The 20,125-nt window shown below is 40.9% G+C and overlaps 1 protein-coding gene across 1 annotated transcript; it reads left to right on the forward strand.

The window, feature by feature from the left end:
- Positions 1-4,798: 4,798 nt before the first annotated feature.
- On the forward strand, positions 4,799-19,134 carry LOC136516388 (E3 ubiquitin-protein ligase UPL6-like). Its single transcript, XM_066509774.1, has 27 exons — positions 4,799-4,963; positions 5,083-5,260; positions 6,306-6,403; positions 6,481-6,608; positions 7,806-7,917; positions 8,134-8,314; positions 8,732-8,920; positions 9,184-9,366; positions 10,327-10,396; positions 11,326-11,438; positions 11,539-11,843; positions 11,995-12,091; positions 12,409-12,546; positions 13,041-13,127; positions 13,210-13,296; positions 14,011-14,148; positions 14,253-14,378; positions 14,633-14,731; positions 16,541-16,608; positions 16,708-16,774; positions 17,372-17,542; positions 17,617-17,706; positions 17,918-17,998; positions 18,242-18,315; positions 18,440-18,511; positions 18,599-18,688; positions 18,803-19,134. Exons 2-27 carry the CDS (start codon positions 5,102-5,104, stop codon positions 18,867-18,869), a joined length of 3,090 nt encoding a protein of 1,029 aa, XP_066365871.1. The 5' UTR covers positions 4,799-4,963; positions 5,083-5,101; the 3' UTR covers positions 18,870-19,134.
- The last annotated feature ends 991 nt before the right edge of the window (positions 19,135-20,125 follow it).

A 20,125-nucleotide genomic window follows, 5' to 3' on the forward strand; every position in this document is an offset into this window, starting at 1 on the left:
TTTCAAAAGATCGCAATGGTGAGAACAACTTTTTATTTATCTTTTTTTAAATAACAGAGCATAGACATGACACAAGGTCATTAGTGATTGGTACAATCTTTTAGATAATGTTTGGACAAGATGGACACCAAACTAAAAAGGAATATGCGTGCCATGTCTCGTGGCTAAAGTTTTATGAGATAATACAATGTTCGTTATAAAAATTAAACAGTGTTTGTTACATGAGTACAATACATAAATAGTTCAAATGAAACACAATGCAGCACGAAGAAAGTTCTACTATAATACAAATACCAAATCTAAAGCATTGAACTAGCACACCTGTACCAATCCTCTACCACACCTACCAATCCTCAGTCTGAAATATACTGAGTAAGCAACTCGTCGTCCGACTACCAGTCCTCTACCACTACCTTGTTGCTATGGCTAGGCTCACCTGCATTGCCCTGATCTATCTGTCGCCTATAGTAAGCTACCTTCGCTTCACCTGCGGCCTCTATGGTCTAAGTCAAGAACGCGTCCTCCTCCGCCTGGCTCATGTGGCTAGGCTCACCTGTATTGCTTTGATCTGTCTGTCGCCTGTAATAAGTGACCTCCGCTTCATCTGTGGCCTCTGTAGCCTGAGAGAAGAACACGTCCTCCTCCGCCTGTAAGCCCTCCTCTGCTAGAGCGATGAGCTCGCTCAGTCTGCCAGTGTCGTCCTCATCCTTCTCCGCCTGCAAGCCCGCCTCAGCTAGAGCGATGAGATCGCTCAACCTGGCAGTGTCATCCTCATCCTTGTCCCCATCATCGGCCAACACAATCAGAGATCGGACGGTGCGACCAGCTCACGTTCTGTGCTCATTTAACTTTTTTTCCTCATACCTTGCATGGGCCACCTCTGTGGCATGGTCCTCGCTGTATCCAATCCCTTCACGTATAAAATGCAACCAGTTAGCAACGCGATTATATTATATTTAAAATAAGGCAATGAAAATAAAAAGGCTTTCAAGCACTCACTGGCACACAATGCAACAACATGGTCATTCAAGACCTGCATCTACACTCTTGTCTCCTCCCTTGTCTCCTTCCTTGCCCTCTCCTCCTCTAACACCCTCCGTCTCTCCAACCCCCATTTGTCAAGCCTAACATCGATCGGGTTACGAATACCACACTATCTAGCAAACTCACGCATCTTCTTTTTGTGTTGTTTAACGAATAGGTTGACGTAGTCAGGTCCATATCCCTTCTTCTATACAATTACTTGCCTCCCCTTCAGTTCATCCAAGAACTTAGCTTGACCATCATAACATTTCCACCTGCATTTCTTAGTGCTCTGTTCAAACAAAAAATTATATCATATATGTCCTAGCAAAAGAAATAAAATACGATTTCATGTTTACCACAAAAATAACCAACCTCATCATAGTCAACCATATAACCGTAATAATGGCATATTCTAAGCTCCAAAGGGACTAGACCGTAGTTGGATTTAACACCACATTCGCACATGACTGTAGGTGCTTTGTAAATTAATCTTTCTTTCTTCTTTTCCATTGCCTTTGGTGGCTCCGGCCATTGATTCTTAGGATCGTAGAGCCACTTATTGAAACGACGCTTCACAAATCCATAACACTACAAGAGAATACATTAGTACACGCACACATATAAAGATAAATATTTAAACAGATACACTTTCTACTTACTTTATGCTTGTTCGGACACATAAACTCTAACGTATTCTCAGGGTTTATCACAGCTCGATCTCCGCATTCGCACAGAGGAGGTTCCTCAAGTCGTCTAACTGCGTCTAGGTGCTTCTCCTTAGCTGTCATTGGCGAGGGGTTAGGGGGGGTGGAACCCACCTCTCGAAGTGCTCACGTGGATGTCTCCCTCTACACCAATCGTAGAAAAGGAGATACCTAGGGTCAAACTTGTCTGCACTGTCGATCCACTAAAAGAAAAAGCACCTCTCCTGGGCCTACATAATAGGATTCCAACAAAATATTAGTACCCTACTTACACAAATAAAGAAAAAAAGATAGTGAAAATAATTACTTACATTAAAACAACTGCATGTGTAGAAGCAACGCGCCGTTATGTTTGGATGTCTCGATTCAAACATGTTGGCCGAAAACCCACAGTCACAGTTAGGGACAGGGAGGTCAGGAGGGACGGAGGCATCTTTGCTAGACGCGTCGGAGTATAATTCTCTAGGACGACCCCGTTTTCGTCAAAACTCCTCCCGATACATATCTTGCATCTCACAAAACGGTTATAATTTAACAAACAAAAATCAAAACATCACAAATTAATGTCCATGAGAACCATTTGTATAACAACAAATAAAATATAACCTACACTTTGGTGCAAACTCTATCTTAGATGTAAACATGCAAACTATATAAAAACTATCCTTTGGTCACTAAAAAATAAAATTTAGTACATCAATAGTGTGCCATATGTTTATTCACATATAAAAGTTGAGATGCAAACTCAAACAAACAAAATTCATATAAAAATTAACCTTAGAATACATGGTAATCATCATTCTATCTAACCAATTAACCTTAACATTGGCAATCCTAATCATAATCCTTCAATCCAATGTTTTAACAAACTCATATTTTTCTCCATCCCCTAACTGCTCATTCAAATCCTTCGATCCACCATGGAGGCTAAGGAGGAGCTTCATTACCTTGACAAGACCGAGGAGGAGCTTCGGGGAAGGTAGAGAGGGGGCCGACAAGGGAGGGTGCGACCAGCGCCTGTCGGCGACGGGTGCGGGCGTCTAGCGTCTGGCGGCGACGGGCGCGTGAAAGGGAAAGAAAGGAATGGAGAGAGAGAGGGAAGAGGAGGCCACATCGCAGGCCTCTACTGGGCCCTGCCGCACCGTGCGAGATGGCGCATCGGTGCCGCGTCAAGATCTGTGGCGCGGCAGAGCTAGGCCATGTCATAGGTTAGAGCCCGGGTCGCTGCCACGGTGGCAGCCTCGCCGCGCCGCCATGCATGACGTGGTAGCGTAGTTTGATCGCGCTATGGCAGTTGGTGCGTCCAAAAGTGTTAAATTTGAAAATAAAAAATGAATAGTGTTAGAATTAAAAATAGTTTAAAAAAGTGTTAAAATTAAAAAAAATCTTTTTAGACAACTATTTTTTACAGATGGGCCCTTGAAGATTAGAATAGTTATGATTTTTTAGACAATTATTTTTAGAGGTATGGGGCCTTAGAATGGCCACCTCTATTAATCTATTTCTAGAAGTGGACCTTTAGAATGCTCATCTCTGTTAATAGTCGGTTAACAGAGATGAGCTATTAATAGTCAATTAATATAAGCGGTCATCTTAGGTGCATGCCTCTGTAAATAATTAACAGAGACGTGAGTTTTGTTGAAGCTTGTCGGACCATTTACATATGCATCTTTATAAAATGCTTGCATCTCTTAGTTTTATGGCCTGACTCCTAAAATCATTCTATGTCTATATATATAATATTAAATAGTGAAAAATTATTTCTCCAAAATTTGGTCCATACAGATCGACAAACTCTCTCTCCGGGTGTCTTCAGGACGAGCTTAGGCATTGGTAAAAAGACAAACACAAATTTTCTCCAAACTATAGTACACAACCACGACTAAGTTGACCTAGGGTACTCAGTAGTCACCTAGTCGCCACTGTCTGCGCTTAGGGTCCTATTTTTGGTTTCGTGACGGAAGCATGCCACATCAGTCCACATCACCACACGTAAGGGCGTCTCGAATGTAACAATAGACTCCGAGCGAGTGTCGTATTTTTTCAGGTGGACGAGAGAGAACAACTAAAAAATTCATAGCTGGTGAGGAATTCGTCACTAACCTCACATGTGTCCCAATAAAAAGTTTGGTCCCTGCATGCTTGGCACACGTGGATGTATCCTATGGCCCTAGCGATTTTTTCTTTCTTTATTTCCAATTCCCCTATGTCAGCTAGTGACTACGCTGCCTTGCTGCAGATGCCCTAATAAGGGCACCACCAACACTGACTAACGAAGACCGTTAGCCTCATAAAAAATCTACAGTACACATAAGCAAGAAAACAATGAGACTCCTAACCTAGCCCAAGCGCACATCCAACACATCTTTTAGTCATGGCTCCACATTCTTTTTGAGATGACATGCATGTAGGCTTGTGTACGCATGCTAGGGAGACCCATCAGGTCAGCTTTTTATCAAATGGAGCACTCGTTGCCTCTGCAAAGCCAATCTGAGCATTTGCGAGACCACCATCTTCTTGCTTTTTGTTGTACGAGCCTATATGGCCTGACAAGGCTAACATCCACCTCGAGCGTTGGGCACGGTCTAAAGGGAGCAAGTCCACCTTGACTAGCTCATCCAAGTTCATGGCAGCATTGTGCTTATGTAGAAAAGATAGAACTGGTATAAAAAGAGAGAAGCTCGCGCAAGGACACAACGGCGGAACAAAAGGAGTACCTGAAGTAGCAATGGCGTGAAAGAGCTCGCGCGGCTTAGAAAGAGGATGAAGGTGGAGGAAAAAAAGAGGTGGGGTCCATAGAAGAGCTTTGAGGCCCTGTTTGACTGGTATTAAATTGGCTTCTGCTGATTTGTATAACTGATTTGTTGTGAGAGAAAAATACTGTTTCACTGCTGATTTGTATGGATTAAAGTCGGTGTAAACTAACGTAGCCTTGAACTGCCCTAATAAAGGTTTTGATGACTCCAGCCCGCCCACGTCACTGCCGACGCGCCATGCGCAGTTGGCGAGCACAGGCCAGGGGCAATCACGTGAAATTGAGCCGTCCCACTTCGCCCCGTCTTCCAAATCCCAAAGCCTCGTCGCACCCCCGCACCCGCCCCCACCGTCTCGACTCCTCTTTCCCCTTCCCCGAGTCCCTCTGCGTGTCTCGTCTCGTCGCCGACCCTCGCTCGCCCCATCCCCCGCTCCCCAAACCCTAGCGCCTCTCCGATCGCGCCCGGAGCCTCGTTCAGGTACTACGATCCGACCGGCCCAAGTTCCCCCTTTTTTCCCACGAATTTCACTGGGATTTTTCTGCTGATTCTTATTCTTATTTCGGTGGTCGGTGGGGGGCGTCGGCGCGTGGGTGCAGGCAGGTGAGGGAGGCGGCGATGTTCTTCTCGGGCGACCCGTCGGCGCGGCGGCGGGTCGACCTCGGCGGGCGGAGCAACAAGGAGCGGGACCGCAAGGTGCTGCTCGAGCAGACGCGCGAGGAGCGGCGCCGGCGCCAGGGCCTCCGCCTCCAGAACATCTCCGCCACGAAGATCCAGGTCTGTTCGCGACTCGCGCCGGGTGCCCCTGGTGTGGCTCGGAGTAGGCGTTGGGGCAGTGCGATCGGGCTGGGGTTTAGCTACCTCTGCTCTCGGTAGTGTCATGAGCTCTGAGATCCAGCTATGGGCTTTTCGGCGGCTGTGAATGGTCATGGTTCAGCTGGTTTAGTTTTGCAGAAGACCGGTTGCGTGTTAGATATAGCCGTAGGCTTCTCGGCATTGGGATGGACCACTAACCTGAATTAGGATATACTCCTACATTGCTTCTTTTCCTTTTCTGGTTGTGTGATGAGATGTCTCAAATGGGATGGATTAGTGTGTTCATGCTCTCTGTCCAGGCAAGTTATGATAGCTCACAGAATCACATGTGAAGGTTGTTTGATCTATTTCTGCACATTAGGCAGGAACTTGGGGAAATCAGGGGTGTGGTGTCTGCCAAACTGCCAGAGAAATTCTGTCGGTTTCCATTTGGTTTGCTGGGTTTGATTAGGCGAGTGGAGTGGGATGTTTGTGCATGTATTCGGTTATCCGTCTTGTCGTTTCGTGTGTGTGGATTAATATAACGGCGGGATTTTTTCTTGATTCCCTTTTTGGCTTTTTGAAGGGCAGGCCTGGTGCAAGCGGTAGAGTCTTACCGCATGTGACTGGAAGGTCCTGGGTTCGAGTCGCGGTCTCCTCGCATTGCACAGGCGAGGGTAAGGCTTGCCACTGACACCCTTCCTCAGACCCCGCACAGAGCGGGAGCTCTATGCACTGGGTACGCCCTTTTTGGGTTTTTAGGAGGTTATACAAAGTGGGGTAAGATGTTACAAGGTGGGGGAAAGTCCTCACCTTTGCTTTTATGGGTTAGGCCACGTGCAATGCTATGAGCTGGCAAGGCGTTTATTGCGGTTACTTGGTTTTGTTTGCCATGGTGGACCTCCTCAGTATAGTGTAGGTGCTTATGAGTGGAATTACCATTCCAGCGGTCGTCGTGCATATTAGCTGACGTACCCATACTTTATTAGTTCACAAAAAATGGAACTTGACTAATTATAAGCTGCAGAAATTCTTCAGAGGGAAGAAGGCTTTGGAATTGGCACGCTCAGAGGTTCGGAAGAATTTTTGCTCAACTTTTGGGGAGCATTGTGAGAGGATAGATTGGTAATCATTACCTAACCTTAAAGATATCATACCCCTTTCACTGTCAAGCTCTCTGATTACTTTTGCTACTGAATCAGGAACAACTTCGGCACTAATTCTGACTTTCTTCGACAATTACTGTTTTTCTTCAACGCAAATGAAGACAATGACATAGCTATACTTTGTCAAGTCTGCAACTTGCTGCTGCAATATGTTAAACAAGGTGGTAAGTATCATAATATTATTTAACGATGTTCCTCTTCTTTTTGCTATTGTATGCATATATTTTGTTGCTGAGCTTAGATTGCCCCTTGCCAAAATTGAAAGTTTGGAGGTGCATCTTGTTTATATAATGTAACATAACGAATTTTAAGGACATCAAGTATCGAACCAGTTACTATTGAAGTAGTATTGTAATATAAGGACCAGGAAAGGAAAAAGACAATTAAGGCATTCAGATATGTGCTATACTTCTGATTTTCATGTACTCATGAGGAGGATACATCTCAATTGAGGTCGATTTTCCTGATCAGCTGGTACATTTGAAGATTAATTTGGAAGAGCTGATTCAAATAGATATATACGTTGAATGCTAGCTGAGAGGAATTTGCTCCCTTGAACTGCTCTGGGTTAATTTTCTATCAAACCTTGACATAAATATGATGTCTGTTTAAATTTTACTCCCTCTGTCTGGGATTTAGAAACGCGCTGGGTCTGGAAAAGCTTCCGAGATTCACAGGCGCCAAGTTGTTGCATGCCCTGGTGTTGTCGCTCACGTCCAGTCCTCCCGTGCGGGAGTTACTGCGACGCGCGGGCGTGGGAGTCGCAGGTGAGCGCAGGCACGGGCGTTCTGGGGGAGCGTATGCATGCAGCCATGCAGGGAGTTGGAACGTGTAGCATGCGGGGCATGCAGCGTGGGCGTTCCAGGGGAGCGTATGCATGTGGCCATGCGGGGAGTTGGAACGTGCGGCATGCGGGGCATGCAGTGTGGAAATCAGGGCGTTTTTCTGTTTTTTTTTTCAAGTAACATTAATCAATGATATGAAGGGCAGGCCTGGTGCAGTGGTGAGAGCTGTCTCACTAAGTCACCAGGTCGTGGGTTCGAAGCAGCCTCTCCGCAGATTTTGTGGGGGAAGGCTTGCCTCGGTTTTTCCCTTCCCCAGACCCCACTCATGTGGGAGCCTCCGGCACTGGGTCTGCCCCTTTTTATTAATCAATGATATGAAAGTTAATTTCTCTGAACTTTCTTATTTGATTATGTTATTTGCATTTTTGAACTCTTTGAGCGTTAGAGGTTTCTAGTTAGTTTAATATTTGTTACGACTTGCATTTGACTTGGGCACAATCTTCTCATCTTGGTGTTCCATATTTGTTTTCCTTGTTTCTGTAGCATTAGCTATAATGGTATTTTCTCCTGTTGCAGGAGATGTTGTAACTCTCTTTACTGGTGTGAATGGCTCCTCACTGCAACCTCTCGTTGCTCACAGAGTAAAAAAATTTGCCCTCATCTGCGTGCAAGCAGTCTATCAAAAGAGGTAAGTTCAACCATGCAAAGCTGTTTTGGAATTTATTCTTCTTTGTGCGTTTCTTCTTTGTGATCACATGTTTAAAACTATCTTCTTATGTTTTTAATGGAGATTCTCCCCCACTGTACATGTGCAACCTACAGTTTTTAATGGAGATTCTTTGGGTGTTTCTCCTGCAACAGAAGTTAACAACATAGCTTGTGACATGGTTTTATGTTTTGGCAGGCATGATTGGGGCAGCCAACTTTTGACAACACCTGGAAGCACATCAGTGCCTTCTGTCTCATTACTGGAAACTGTAGGTTGCTTGATAAATCCAAAATTTCCTTGGAGCTGCAAACTAGTTGGTTATCTTCAGCAGAGAAAGATCTATCGCTTATTCCGTGGCATTATCGTATCTGTACCGGTAAGTTCTGTTTGTGTGCTTTGGTCTTCTATTTGCTCTTTGACATCCGTTTGGATATTTTTAGTTCACTTAACCCTGATAATTGGCGCTTACTTGATTGTACATGCCTCTAGTTCCTTCTCTCTATTGGTATGTAACTGCTAATTTCTTTTAGGAAACAACCCCCTTTCTTGAAAATGAAACATCTTGTTTATTTCTGCAACACCTAAGGCACGTGGCACCCATGTAACTGTTTGAAATCATGCGTATCAGCCAGGTTCACTTTTTAGGCAAACCTTGTTGTCATTTATTTGTCTGATAGGTTCTAAGAAAAAAAAATCATTTGTCTGGTAGATGATACATAAGTGTACTGTAATAATGCTATTGCTACAATGATTTGTTATATAGTTTTTTCTGATCTATATGATTATGATTCAGCATAAGGTCAGAAATTCTGGGCATTTTGATAGTGCATCTGTGCTGGAGCTGGAGCAAGTTCTCATGCTTGTTGCTTCACATGTTGGCCATCATCCCTGTTGTTGTCTGAAAGTGGATCCAAGATGGAGTTTCTCGTCTCAGCTTCTGTCCATCCCTTTTCTATGGCATCGTTTACCACACCTCAAGAAGGTTAGCGTTTCGCTTAATATCTTTGTTTGGTCTTTTTTTTTTTTGGAATATTTCCAATGACTGCCAAACATAGAAATTGCAATACATTTTTCTCAGTATCGTCTCACCTATATTATATTTGTTATTCTGGAGTCTAAAGTCATACTACAATATTAATCTCTATAACCAATATTTCTGGAAAAAAAAATTCTTTGAGGAATTAAGTTCCTTCACCAATTATTTCAATGGTAATATATCTGATGTGCTTGCTCTTTATACTTCAGGTTTTCTCAGTTAACGGGCTCAGCAAATATTATATCCATCAGATAGCTTGCATTTTGCCCAGTCTTGCTGATGTCCTTCCAAACGATATATCTGCTAATCATCCAGGATATGCGTGTGTCCTTGCAAATGTTCTTGAAGCTGCGACCTGGATTTTGTCTGATGCAAAGTTTGCTTCTGATTCAGTAGGTTTTCTTCTTCTACCTCCTGGGTTTCTACAGCATTTTGTTTAACCACCAAAAGTTGGTTTATGTTGTGAAAACTGGCATTTATGTTGTTATTCCAAAGTAGCTTTTAAGTCCATGTGTTCAGATAAGTAAGATTTAGGTCCAATTATATATGTCAAGCAGGTTGTCTTCTCACCCTTTGGGCTACTTGATCAATTATGCTACTTGCAAACTCTTAGATGTTTACATAAGGAATAATAGAAGAATACATCTAAGAGTTTGCGTACCCAGTGCAGAGAGCTCCCGCCCTTCCCCAGACCCCGCACAGAGCGGGAGCTCTCTGCACTGGGTATGCAAACTCTTAGATGTATTCTTCTATTATTTCTTATGTAAGCTTGTTTCCCCTTTTGCTTATTTGGAGTCTAAGCTAGCTGATTAGCTTCTTGGGAGTCGGATATCTTTACCATTCTTCAATCTTGACTCAGTGTCCTGTTTGAAAAACAATGTTCATATTCCTGTGGATTTGGTCTAGTTTCATGGGTACATGGTAAACTAGCTTTTATTTCATTTTGTTGACATTCTTGATTGCTGCTAGTGTATTGATTTATTCAGTTGACAGCAAATGTTCTCCTTGGATGTGAAAAAGAGTGCCTCTAAATCTTAGCACAACATAAGGACTTTTAGTTTCAGTACATGACTCCAGTGCAGCTAAAATAAATAGGAAACCGTGGAATCTAATTTTCATACTTTTGAAGAGCCTCTTTCCATGTTGTATGTAGGTTATATGTTTTTTCTTGAATACTATGTAGGTTATGTGAGCTATGCTATCTTAGCTGTGTATTTATTCCTCCCACCTTAATGCTTCTTAAGATATTTTTTCTTTTGTGATGGTGAACCCATGCATGCTAGTTTTTCATTGTCCACAATTGTAATTTATTTGTTTTTAAATATTTTCCATGTATACTCTTTCCAAACCAGGCGGCTGACATCATTGCTGTTTCTACCTCGTTGTTGGATACGTTGCCAGCAGTCACAACACCTACTGAAAGTAAGTTACATGCCAGCAAGGAAGCTATTTTTGTGTTGGTATGTTGCGTGTGTTTGTATGGGTTCTCGGCCCTTTTCTTCTTAATGCAAAGAAATGCAGCTTTCCTGTGTTTTCTAGAAAACAAATATCAAGGAAGCTGAGCTAGCTCAGTTCGTCGAGGTGACTTTGGGTGCCTATTTTCTTCTTAATAAAATGCCACCTAGTTCCTCCTAGGTTGTTCTATTTTTTTTTTTGGTGGCATAGCTTAGTACTTTGTGTTTATGCGGCCTTATTTTGTTATCATTCAGTTTTATTGAAGGCCCTTGTGAAGCTCTGGTAGTGTAAAAGCTTGCAATTCAGTTCATTTTACATGAAACATAGGTTTTGCAACGAACATTTTAATGGACATATATTTAAAGACTATTCACTTCACTGGCCGAATTTACACAAGGATTCATGATTGCGACAAATCAGCAACAGCCTGCAACTAATAAACTAGCAAATGAAGAAGCTAGAGAGTATTTATCCTACATGGCCACAGCTCTAGGGTTGGAATTTGAATGCCTTTGGCCTTGATAGACATGGATCTTAAAGAAAGATTTAAATTTGACGAGCAAGTGAACCATCTGAGAGGAAATAACTATTCAGTCAGTTAGGGTTTATTTGCATGGAGGACTACTTTGACATTTGAAAGTAAATCATGAAAGTTTTTAGAGCAATCCCCCTTATCTGAACAGGGCCTAATTCCTTTCCATCTGTGCGTAACATGTACATAGCTTTTCAAATCGTACCTATTAAGGCAATCACTAGGATTTGAACTAGGACTAGGTTCCCTGTGGGATCTAGCTCTTGCATAACTGTCAAATTAATAAGGTTAAGCTGAATCAAAGGTCTGAATAAGATGATAAACTCTAAATTTCTAATACAAGATTTTTCTTTAATATGTACAGGAGCGGATGACGATGATGAGATGCCCATGGATGTCGATGTTAAAATTAATCTTGATATTGATTTGGAAAGACAGATAACTACAGCAATTGATTCAAAGCTACTTCAACATTTGGTACGAATCCTAAACAACCATTGATGTTCTTCCCCTTCATGACCCATTGGGCTTCTTATTCTTTTATATCCTGTTTGACCATAGGTTGTATAATTCATAGGTGAATGCCCTCTTCAGAGGTACATTAAGCACAAATGATTCTGATCTTTCTGGACCATCAGATGCTGAAGTGGATGCTGTAGGATCTATTTGTGCTTTTCTTCATGTCACATTCAATTCATTCCCTCTAGAGCGAATTATGACTGTACTGGCCTACCGGACTGAAATTGTTCCTGCACTATGGAACTTTATAAAACGGTGCCATGCAAACCGAAGATGGCCATTTTTTTCGAAGTTTGCATCTTCATTACCTGCTGATGCTCCTGGTTGGCTCCTTCCCATGTCTGTATTCTGTCCCATATACAAGTAAGGCAGTTTCCCCCACTTTCTGTTAAACTTTTGTTAGCCAATAATCTCCTTTTTCTAACAGCTTATTTTGTCAAGTTATTGGAATAAGTAAAAGTGCGATGTCTTTCCCCAGATGCTTATGATGCTTTGTCTTTGCTCCTCATATCAGGCACATGTTGAAGATCATTGATAATGGGGAGTTCTATGAACAGGAGAAACCCCTTTCCCTTAAAGATTTGAAGTCCTTGGTTCTCATTTTAAAGCAGGTATAATACGCAGTGCTATTATTATTGTGTTATCATAAGCCATTCTCGTGCTGTGTTGAACATACAGTTTTTTTAATCATAGCTGTGTTTTCAAGCATGCTAATCCCTGTAGTAATTCTGACTGGGATACAAATTTCCATTCCTGGCTTGTACTTGTTAACTAATATGCTTATAAAAATTTGAAGAAAAATAGTGTCATGTTCCGAAACTGTCAAAAAGAATGCATACATCATAACTATTGTTTCAACTGCGATTTGCTGTCCTATAATATTGAGTGTTTGTTGTTGGTTTCAATTGAGTACTATATCAATCTGCAGGCATTATGGCAACTTCTGTGGGTTATTCCATCCTCTTCTATTCAGAAAGTGTCACCCGACACTTCAGGCCTTAAAAAGTTGTCAGTGGAGAATGTCAAGACCAGAGCTAGGGCTGGGTTGTCTGAACTACTCACACAGGTTAATAATCTTGTATTGATACCATGTTATTATTTCTTCTATTGATTTCTTTGAATTCTGGTTTTGGGCAGGTTGTGTTTCTTTTTTGTTGTAAGGACTTTGTATCATTCTTATTTATTGAGTGTTGAGAAAATTCCAATGATACTGTATGCATACTGGATTACTGGTGTTTCTTTGGGTAGTGCACACGTGGTTGGTTGTCGCCTTACCGGAAAAACATCATGAACCCGATGCTGTGCCCTGAATTTCTGTTTGTAGCTTTATCCAGGGCCAAATGATGGTTCTTCAGTTACAAGACTAATATTTGAGCATTAGTCTTATTTGTTTTGCAGTCATTTCTTGTTTATTCATATGAATTCTGTCTTTTCTGTGAGTGGTTTCCGTTGACTATTGCTGTTTTGTGTCTCTTCTGATTACAACATGCAGCTACTCCATATATTACTTAATTATCAGATATAGTTTATTAGGTTAATTTAAGTGCTATCTCATTGCAGTTACAAGATTGGAACAGCCGACTCCCATTCACTTCTGCAAGTGATTTCTATTCTCAAGAAGCAACAAGCGAAAATTTTGTGTCTCAGGTATGATTGCCTATGCTGTTTTGGATTAATTGAAATGTCTTTCATGTGTTCATTCTTCTATGATTATGCATGTGTTTTTCAGGCGATACTTGGTAATACTCGAGCATCAGAGATCATAAAGCTTGCTCCTTTTTTGGCTCCGTTTACCAGTCGAGTCAAAATATTCACTGTAAGCTATTGCTAATTTATCGTTTAAATAGTGCTGAATAATACAGGTGCGTACTGGTTCAAATAGTATAATTGTTACAAATTGCTTGAAAACCATAGCTAGCAACTTAAATAAAGTGGAGAAAAGAATGCACAGATAATAAAATTCAGGAGTAAACTTCATACTGTTTGTGAGGAAAAAACAGCTGGAATAGCACTTTTAAAAAAACACTGTTTACACCTATTGCTTCTGGAAATTTTCTTTTTTGTTCAATGATGGGATTGATTTGCTCCATGGGCGTGTGGCATAAACTCACTTATAGGCTAATGCATCGTTTTTCAATTTTTTTGAGAAGCATGTAGCTATGGTGTTGACCAATTTGCAATCATTAAACTATTTTGAGCTGAGATGTTCCCAAATAAGATTGATACTACCTCCGTCCGTGAAAGAATGTAACTATGGGTTGCGTGCCACGAAAAATGATTCATGTTTGACTAAGTTTCTAGTGAATGGTATTCACATTTATGGCTCTAAATGAATTTATTATAAAAATACATTTCGTAATTAATCTAATGGTATTAATTTGGTACTATAAATATTTATAATTTTTTATCTATAATTGGTCAAACTTGATATACTAAAACGCGACACTGTTCTAGAATTGCATTCTTTTGGGGACGGAGGTAGTACATCTTTTAGACAATGTCTTAATTTTTTTTCACTTTCTGTGAGCAGTCCCAATTAACGAGTTCTAGACAATCAACATCGCATTCTGCATTGACAAGACAACGGTTCAAAATAAGAAGAAATCGACTTCTGGAAGATGCTTTTGATCAGCTAAGTTTGCTTTCTGAAGAAGATCTCAAAGGACCGGTATGATGATACTCTCTTATCTTTCCTCATGGGTTTAACACTTGACACATATTCTGCTAAAGTGCTAATATCATATGATACTTAAAACTTCTTGATGTATGTAGATTCGAGTTTCATTTATTAATGAGCATGGTGAGGAAGAGGCTGGAATCGATGGCGGTGGGATTTTCAAGGATTTCATGGAAAATATTACTCGAGCGGCTTTTGATGTGCAGTACGGTCTCTTTAAGGTATCTGCTTTTTTGGTTGATCTCATTCATCCAGTGCAATGGTATCATTGCAGCAGTAATGGCCATTATTTTTGTGTGTCCTACCTAACACACGTTACTAAGTTAGTAGAATGCTGGTTCACAAATATATTTATTTTGATGTCACAAACACAATTGCTCTGGTGGAATAGCTATTATATCCTTGTAAGTATTGCTTTACATTTTGGATGAGAACTCACGTGCTTCTTTTGGAATACTTGATTTTCCTTTTGTAGGAGACGGCTGATCATCTTTTGTACCCAAATCCAGGATCAGGATTGGTTCATGAACTACACCTGCAATATTTCCATTTTCTTGGAAGTCTACTTGGGAAGGTACTTTGACCATGTCCCTTTTTCCCGTTGCTAAGCAGATACTTGATCTAGCTCCTAGATTCTTGCATAATCTGGGGTTTGTGGCCTAAAATGAAGTGGTTTGAGCCTTTACTCTTAGTTTAAAATGGAATCAAAATCAAGATTTTTTAAGGATGCCCAGCACCAAGGAGTTGGATCTGGAGCTTGCCGATACAGGCCCTTAGTTTAAATTAACTTGTGGCGTTCCCTAAGACTTAGGTTGGCATCCAAAATATGGTTTGATTATTTCAAATTTTCATTGCTTGTGTTCCAGAATTTTCCGATGTCATATCCTAAATTGGAGTATATGTTGTGCAGTATAAGCTGTTTATGATTCTCTCCATGTTGACTTTGTTGGGTTTCATCTGCCTATCCCAAATTGCATGTATATATTCTCTCCATGTTAGTGTTCTATGGTTAGAGAGCTGCTGTTTAAAACATGGGTAAACATTTGCCAGTGACGTTGGATTTAGCTAGTGATCATGATGGTTCAAGGTCTGGGAGAAATATTTTGCCAGCGATGTTGGATTTAGCTACTTATGTTGGATTCGTGTATCTGGGAGATATATTTGATTAAAACAAAAAAAACAAGGTTCTAAACAAACTTTGTAATCATGAGGTTTTCCCATTGTAGGTTTCACATGTTTTGTAGAATATTTTAGGTTGAGCATCTGGTCAGAATCCTCATAACATCTCCCTGTATATTGGCATGCAGTAATAACAAACGGAACACAGCCTTTTAATCCCAAAGCAAGTTGGGATAGGCAAATGAAACCTAACAAAAGACACTCGGGTTTCTTATTCTCAATAGCACATTCTTAATTATCTGCTATTGGTGTTTCTTTGGAACTGTTTACTTCGCAGAATCAGTTTTCAAGTTCATTTTCCTAAATTAAAACTGCCCTTGCTTATTTGTACCTGCATGCTTTTAGGCACATAGTTATTTGGATATGCTGCGTATATTTGAGAAAGATTTCATAAATGTGCTATTGAGAATCTGGTACTCCCTTTCGTTTTGTAAGACATATTAGCCATTAGGGTTGGGTATGGTGATTAAAGGAACCCAGGAAACAATGAAAAGTACTTGAAGAATGAATGTAGTGACCTGGTGTTAAGTGTCTTGAGAATAAGAGAGATAATGGTTGTGTACATGTTTATTTATAAATTTTGAATGGAAAGGGATAGGTAATCTGGGCAAGTGAGATAATGTCCTAATAATACATGCCTTGCATTTTTGACTAAAAAGGCACAAAAAACCATGAAGTCTTGTATGTTTAAACAGTAGGAGTATCTATTTGAGCAGCTCTAGTGTGTTTGAAAATCAAACTGTAGGCTTCAAGGGTGGAAACATACTAGAGCAGTCACGTCAGAACTCAAAATCGACCCTCAACACGAGTCGAACCAAGCTGAATAGTATTCATTCCTGTCCGGCAAGCAGATACACAGGCCAGCAGCTTTCTTCGTGAAGCATCATGTGGTTATGGGCTTTGCCTGGAACGGACACGTAGAAAGAGACCTGATCTTTTAGTTGTCTGGCTCACGCTCAAACTAGATAATCGAACCATGTGAAAGCAAGCCAATGTTTACCGGCTCGTTTCAACACCACACTGGAGCTGCCCTTAGTTTCTTAGGGTTCAATGTAGTGCCATTCAAAAATTTTGTTGACCAAATGTCAATGCAAAAGTTGATATTACAATTTTCTGTATTGGGTGCTGCATGATGCTAGCTATAATATGGTTTCTTTAAGTAGTCATGATCTGGGTATGATGTTACTGGTTCATGTTTTTTCAGGCAATGTATGAAGGCATACTTGTTGACTTGCCATTTGCAACGTTCTTCTTGAGCAAGTTGAAACAAAAGTACTCATCTCCCTCCCTCACTCGTTCTTTGGGTGTCTTTGTGTTGTACATTTTTTGTTGTTGATGTTAGCTTGTACTGATCTTCTACTCATCTATCAGGTACAATTTTTTAAATGATCTTCCTTCATTGGATCCAGAATTGTATCGGCATCTTCTATTTTTAAAGGTTTGATCCTATTTCCATTAATGTGTAAAGTAGATAATTGTTCCTGGAGTTAGAAAGATTCATCTTTTCTAGATGTGTAATTAGGTGCTGCTATGTTGCACAAACCATTGAACTATCTAACTTATTAGTTACTTTGTGCCAAAATGTAAATCATTTTAGTTTGCGCTAAGTCAAACTTCTCTATAACATCAAATTAGTTTAATTAAACCACCATCAAATTTATCTTGATAGTGCATTTATTTGATATTGTAGATGTTAATATATTTTTCTATAAATTGGTCAAAGTTGAGAAGTTTGGCTTAGGAGTTAGGACAAAACCAAAATGGCTACATTTTGGAATAGAGGAAGTAGTATTTGCAATATTCTTATTAAAGCATACAATTTTCCAGTCACCAAATAATAATAAAAATTTGTGAAAATGAAAGAATCCAGCTTGATACATGATACTGTAATCCAGATATTGAGATGCGGAAGGTTGTTGGGGGTACTGTGTCTTCATAGCTGTGGATACTAGGATGTGAAATAAATTTGAGAAGTTCATTCCAATCCAATGTCCAGTTTGCCCCCATACTGATCTCACTTCTTTTCCATTCTCAGCACTACAATGGTGATATCTCAGAGTTGGAACTGTATTTTGTTATTGTAAATAATGAATATGGTGAACAATGTGAAGAAGAACTTATCCCTGGTGGGAGGGACATGCGTGTTACAAATGATAATGTTATTACTTTTATCCATCTTGTCGCCAATCATCGGTTAAACTACCAGGTAAAAAGATTGTTGTCATATCATTTGGATGCATTGGAAGCCTTTGCTAAATGTTTTCCTGGTTTCTATCATAGATCCGTGCACAAAGTACACACTTTTTGAGAGGTTTTCAACAGCTTATACCAAAAGACTGGATTGATATGTTCAATGAACATGAAATTCAGGTACTTCAACAGTTCAACACTTCAACTTACCTTACCACTACATGGCTTTCTATCTCTGGTGATATTGAATGGAGTGTGTAATTTTGGGGGGAAAATAGTGCTACTATAGTTGCTGAACTGCTTTGGCTTGATTTTTTTTCCAGAGAAAGCGGTATTTTAACATGGCATGTTCCTACCTTGTTTTCTTATTTGTCTGTGTTGTCTCCTGCAGGTTCTTATATCTGGCTCTTTAGAAAGCTTGGATATCGATGACTTGCGATCGAACACCAACTATTCTGCAGGATATCATCCGGTATGTGTTGCTTTCTTATGTAACAAGGCCCATCTTTTCATCACTCAATGTAGCTTAGCAATCCTATTGAAATGTGATTGAGAGTCTGCATGGTTTATGTAATGCTGTATCAATAGGCACACTTGTGTGGACTACTCTTATTCGCTTTAAAAGGACTGAAATATTGTGGATAGTGCGCACGCACACACTTTAGTTGTATTTTTGTTGATTCTTACCTAGATAAGTGGTGGCTTCTTTTTCCAGGATCATGAGCTTATTGAGATGTTTTGGGAAGTCTTGAAGAGCTTAAGTTTAGACAACCAGAAAAAATTTCTCAAGTTAGTCTCTTCTACTTGCTTGAATCCCCCTACCCTCACTCGCTAGTAAATGTTTTAGTTGTATTTTTTAAAACTAATATATATACGTCCTCCTTTTTTACATATATGATGTTTAAATGGACAGGTTTGTGACTGGATGTTCTCGTGGTCCCCTCCTTGGATTTCAGTATCTTGAACCAAAATTTTGCATTCAGAGGTTGGCTACATCTAACTGCTTGTTTATGTTCCATATGGAATGGTGAAATGTTCTCCTAACTTAATTTTTTTGCCCCCTTGAATGTAGAGCTGGTGTTCCAGGACTTGAGGAGCATGCAGACCGCTTACCTACATCAGCTACCTGCATGAACCTTCTGAAGCTTCCCCCCTATAAAAGGTTCGTAGCTTAGTTTAATCACATTAGTGTTTCTTGGTGACCCATGAGTTACTGTGCATTCCGTTTGATGAACTAATTAGAACGTGACTAACACCTGCTTTGGTTCTTGAACAGCAAGGAGCAGATGCAAACCAAACTGTTGTACGCGATAAATTCAGAAGCTGGTTTTGATCTAAGTTGATCATGATCGGGATTCAGTATTTGTGCAGTGTAGATAGTTGCTAGAGAACAGCTTAAAGGCATCCAGGGCCGAACCACCAACCATCGGCCCCATTTGAAGCCCCATGAAGGAAAAAATAAAAGGCAGTTGTTTCTCAGAGTAGTATGTCTGGAGGGAGGCTGCTAACTAGGGCTCCCCAAGAGAAATAGGCAGACGCTGTCTAATCAATCATGACATGTACATATGTATTTTTATGAGATGCTAAACAACACTTGGTTGTTTCTCTCCCTCTCGATTCCTCTTCCTCTCATTCTTCTCCAAATCTGGCGACTCTCCCCCTCTTCGTCTCCAAATCGGGCGGCCTTAGAAGGGTGGCCGGCCAGGCGGTGGGGATGGCGGAAGGGCGGTGTTCGGGTCCTGGTGGCGGCGGAGGTGGCTGGGTTAAGTTGGGGCGGGGGCACCCATGGCCACAGCTCGCCGCAGAATGAGGAGGGGGGAAGGGAAGGAGGCTTGGGTAGGGTGGTGGGCAGCAGTGGAGGCGAGGAGGAAGAATAAAATCGAGTGCTCATCATTTTTATACAGAAATTCCTATCTCTAATCGATGCTGCTGTGCATGACCACACCCTGGGGTTTCAATCTGACCACACCCTGGGGTTTCAATCTGGCAGAGAAACTGATGGCCCCTTGGCTGCATAGAACACTGTCCATCGTTGCCATGATCTTTTCAGCGTGGCCAAAAATCGAGAATTGAGTTTATGCAAGTTACTAAGAAAACCAATTGCAATCGAGAGTTCACATAGGGGTTTCAGTTGCTAAACTTTGCAATGAAGTATAAGAATATTTTATTGAGAGAATTCCTTATTTGACACCGGTAAAAATGAGTCGTTCCTTTCTTGGTCCTGAAATTTTTTTCGTTCCCTATTTGACATCCACTTCAACTTTCATCCCTAATTTGACACTACCGTCAAATCCGTTAGCTAACGGTGTTAACTGGCTGTTAAAAAGACGTTTTTGCCCCTAGACGCATGCAGAGGCGCTGTTGCATGCATGCATCGCTGACTGGCTGGTCTTTTTTTTTCAGCTGGGCGCATGCATCAGAGGCGGGCGCATGTTTTTTTTCCTCTCAAATTTGCTTCGCCGGTTTTTTCCAGGGGTAAAAACGTCTTTTTAACAGCCAGTTAACATCATTAGCTAACGGATTTGACGGTAGTGTCAAATTAGGAATGAAAGTTGAAGTGAGTGTCAAATAGGGAACGAAGAAAATTTCAGAGCCAAGA

This window comes from Miscanthus floridulus, chromosome 17 (genome assembly GCF_019320115.1).
Source record: "Miscanthus floridulus cultivar M001 chromosome 17, ASM1932011v1, whole genome shotgun sequence".
Lineage (NCBI taxonomy): Eukaryota > Viridiplantae > Streptophyta > Magnoliopsida > Poales > Poaceae > Miscanthus > Miscanthus floridulus.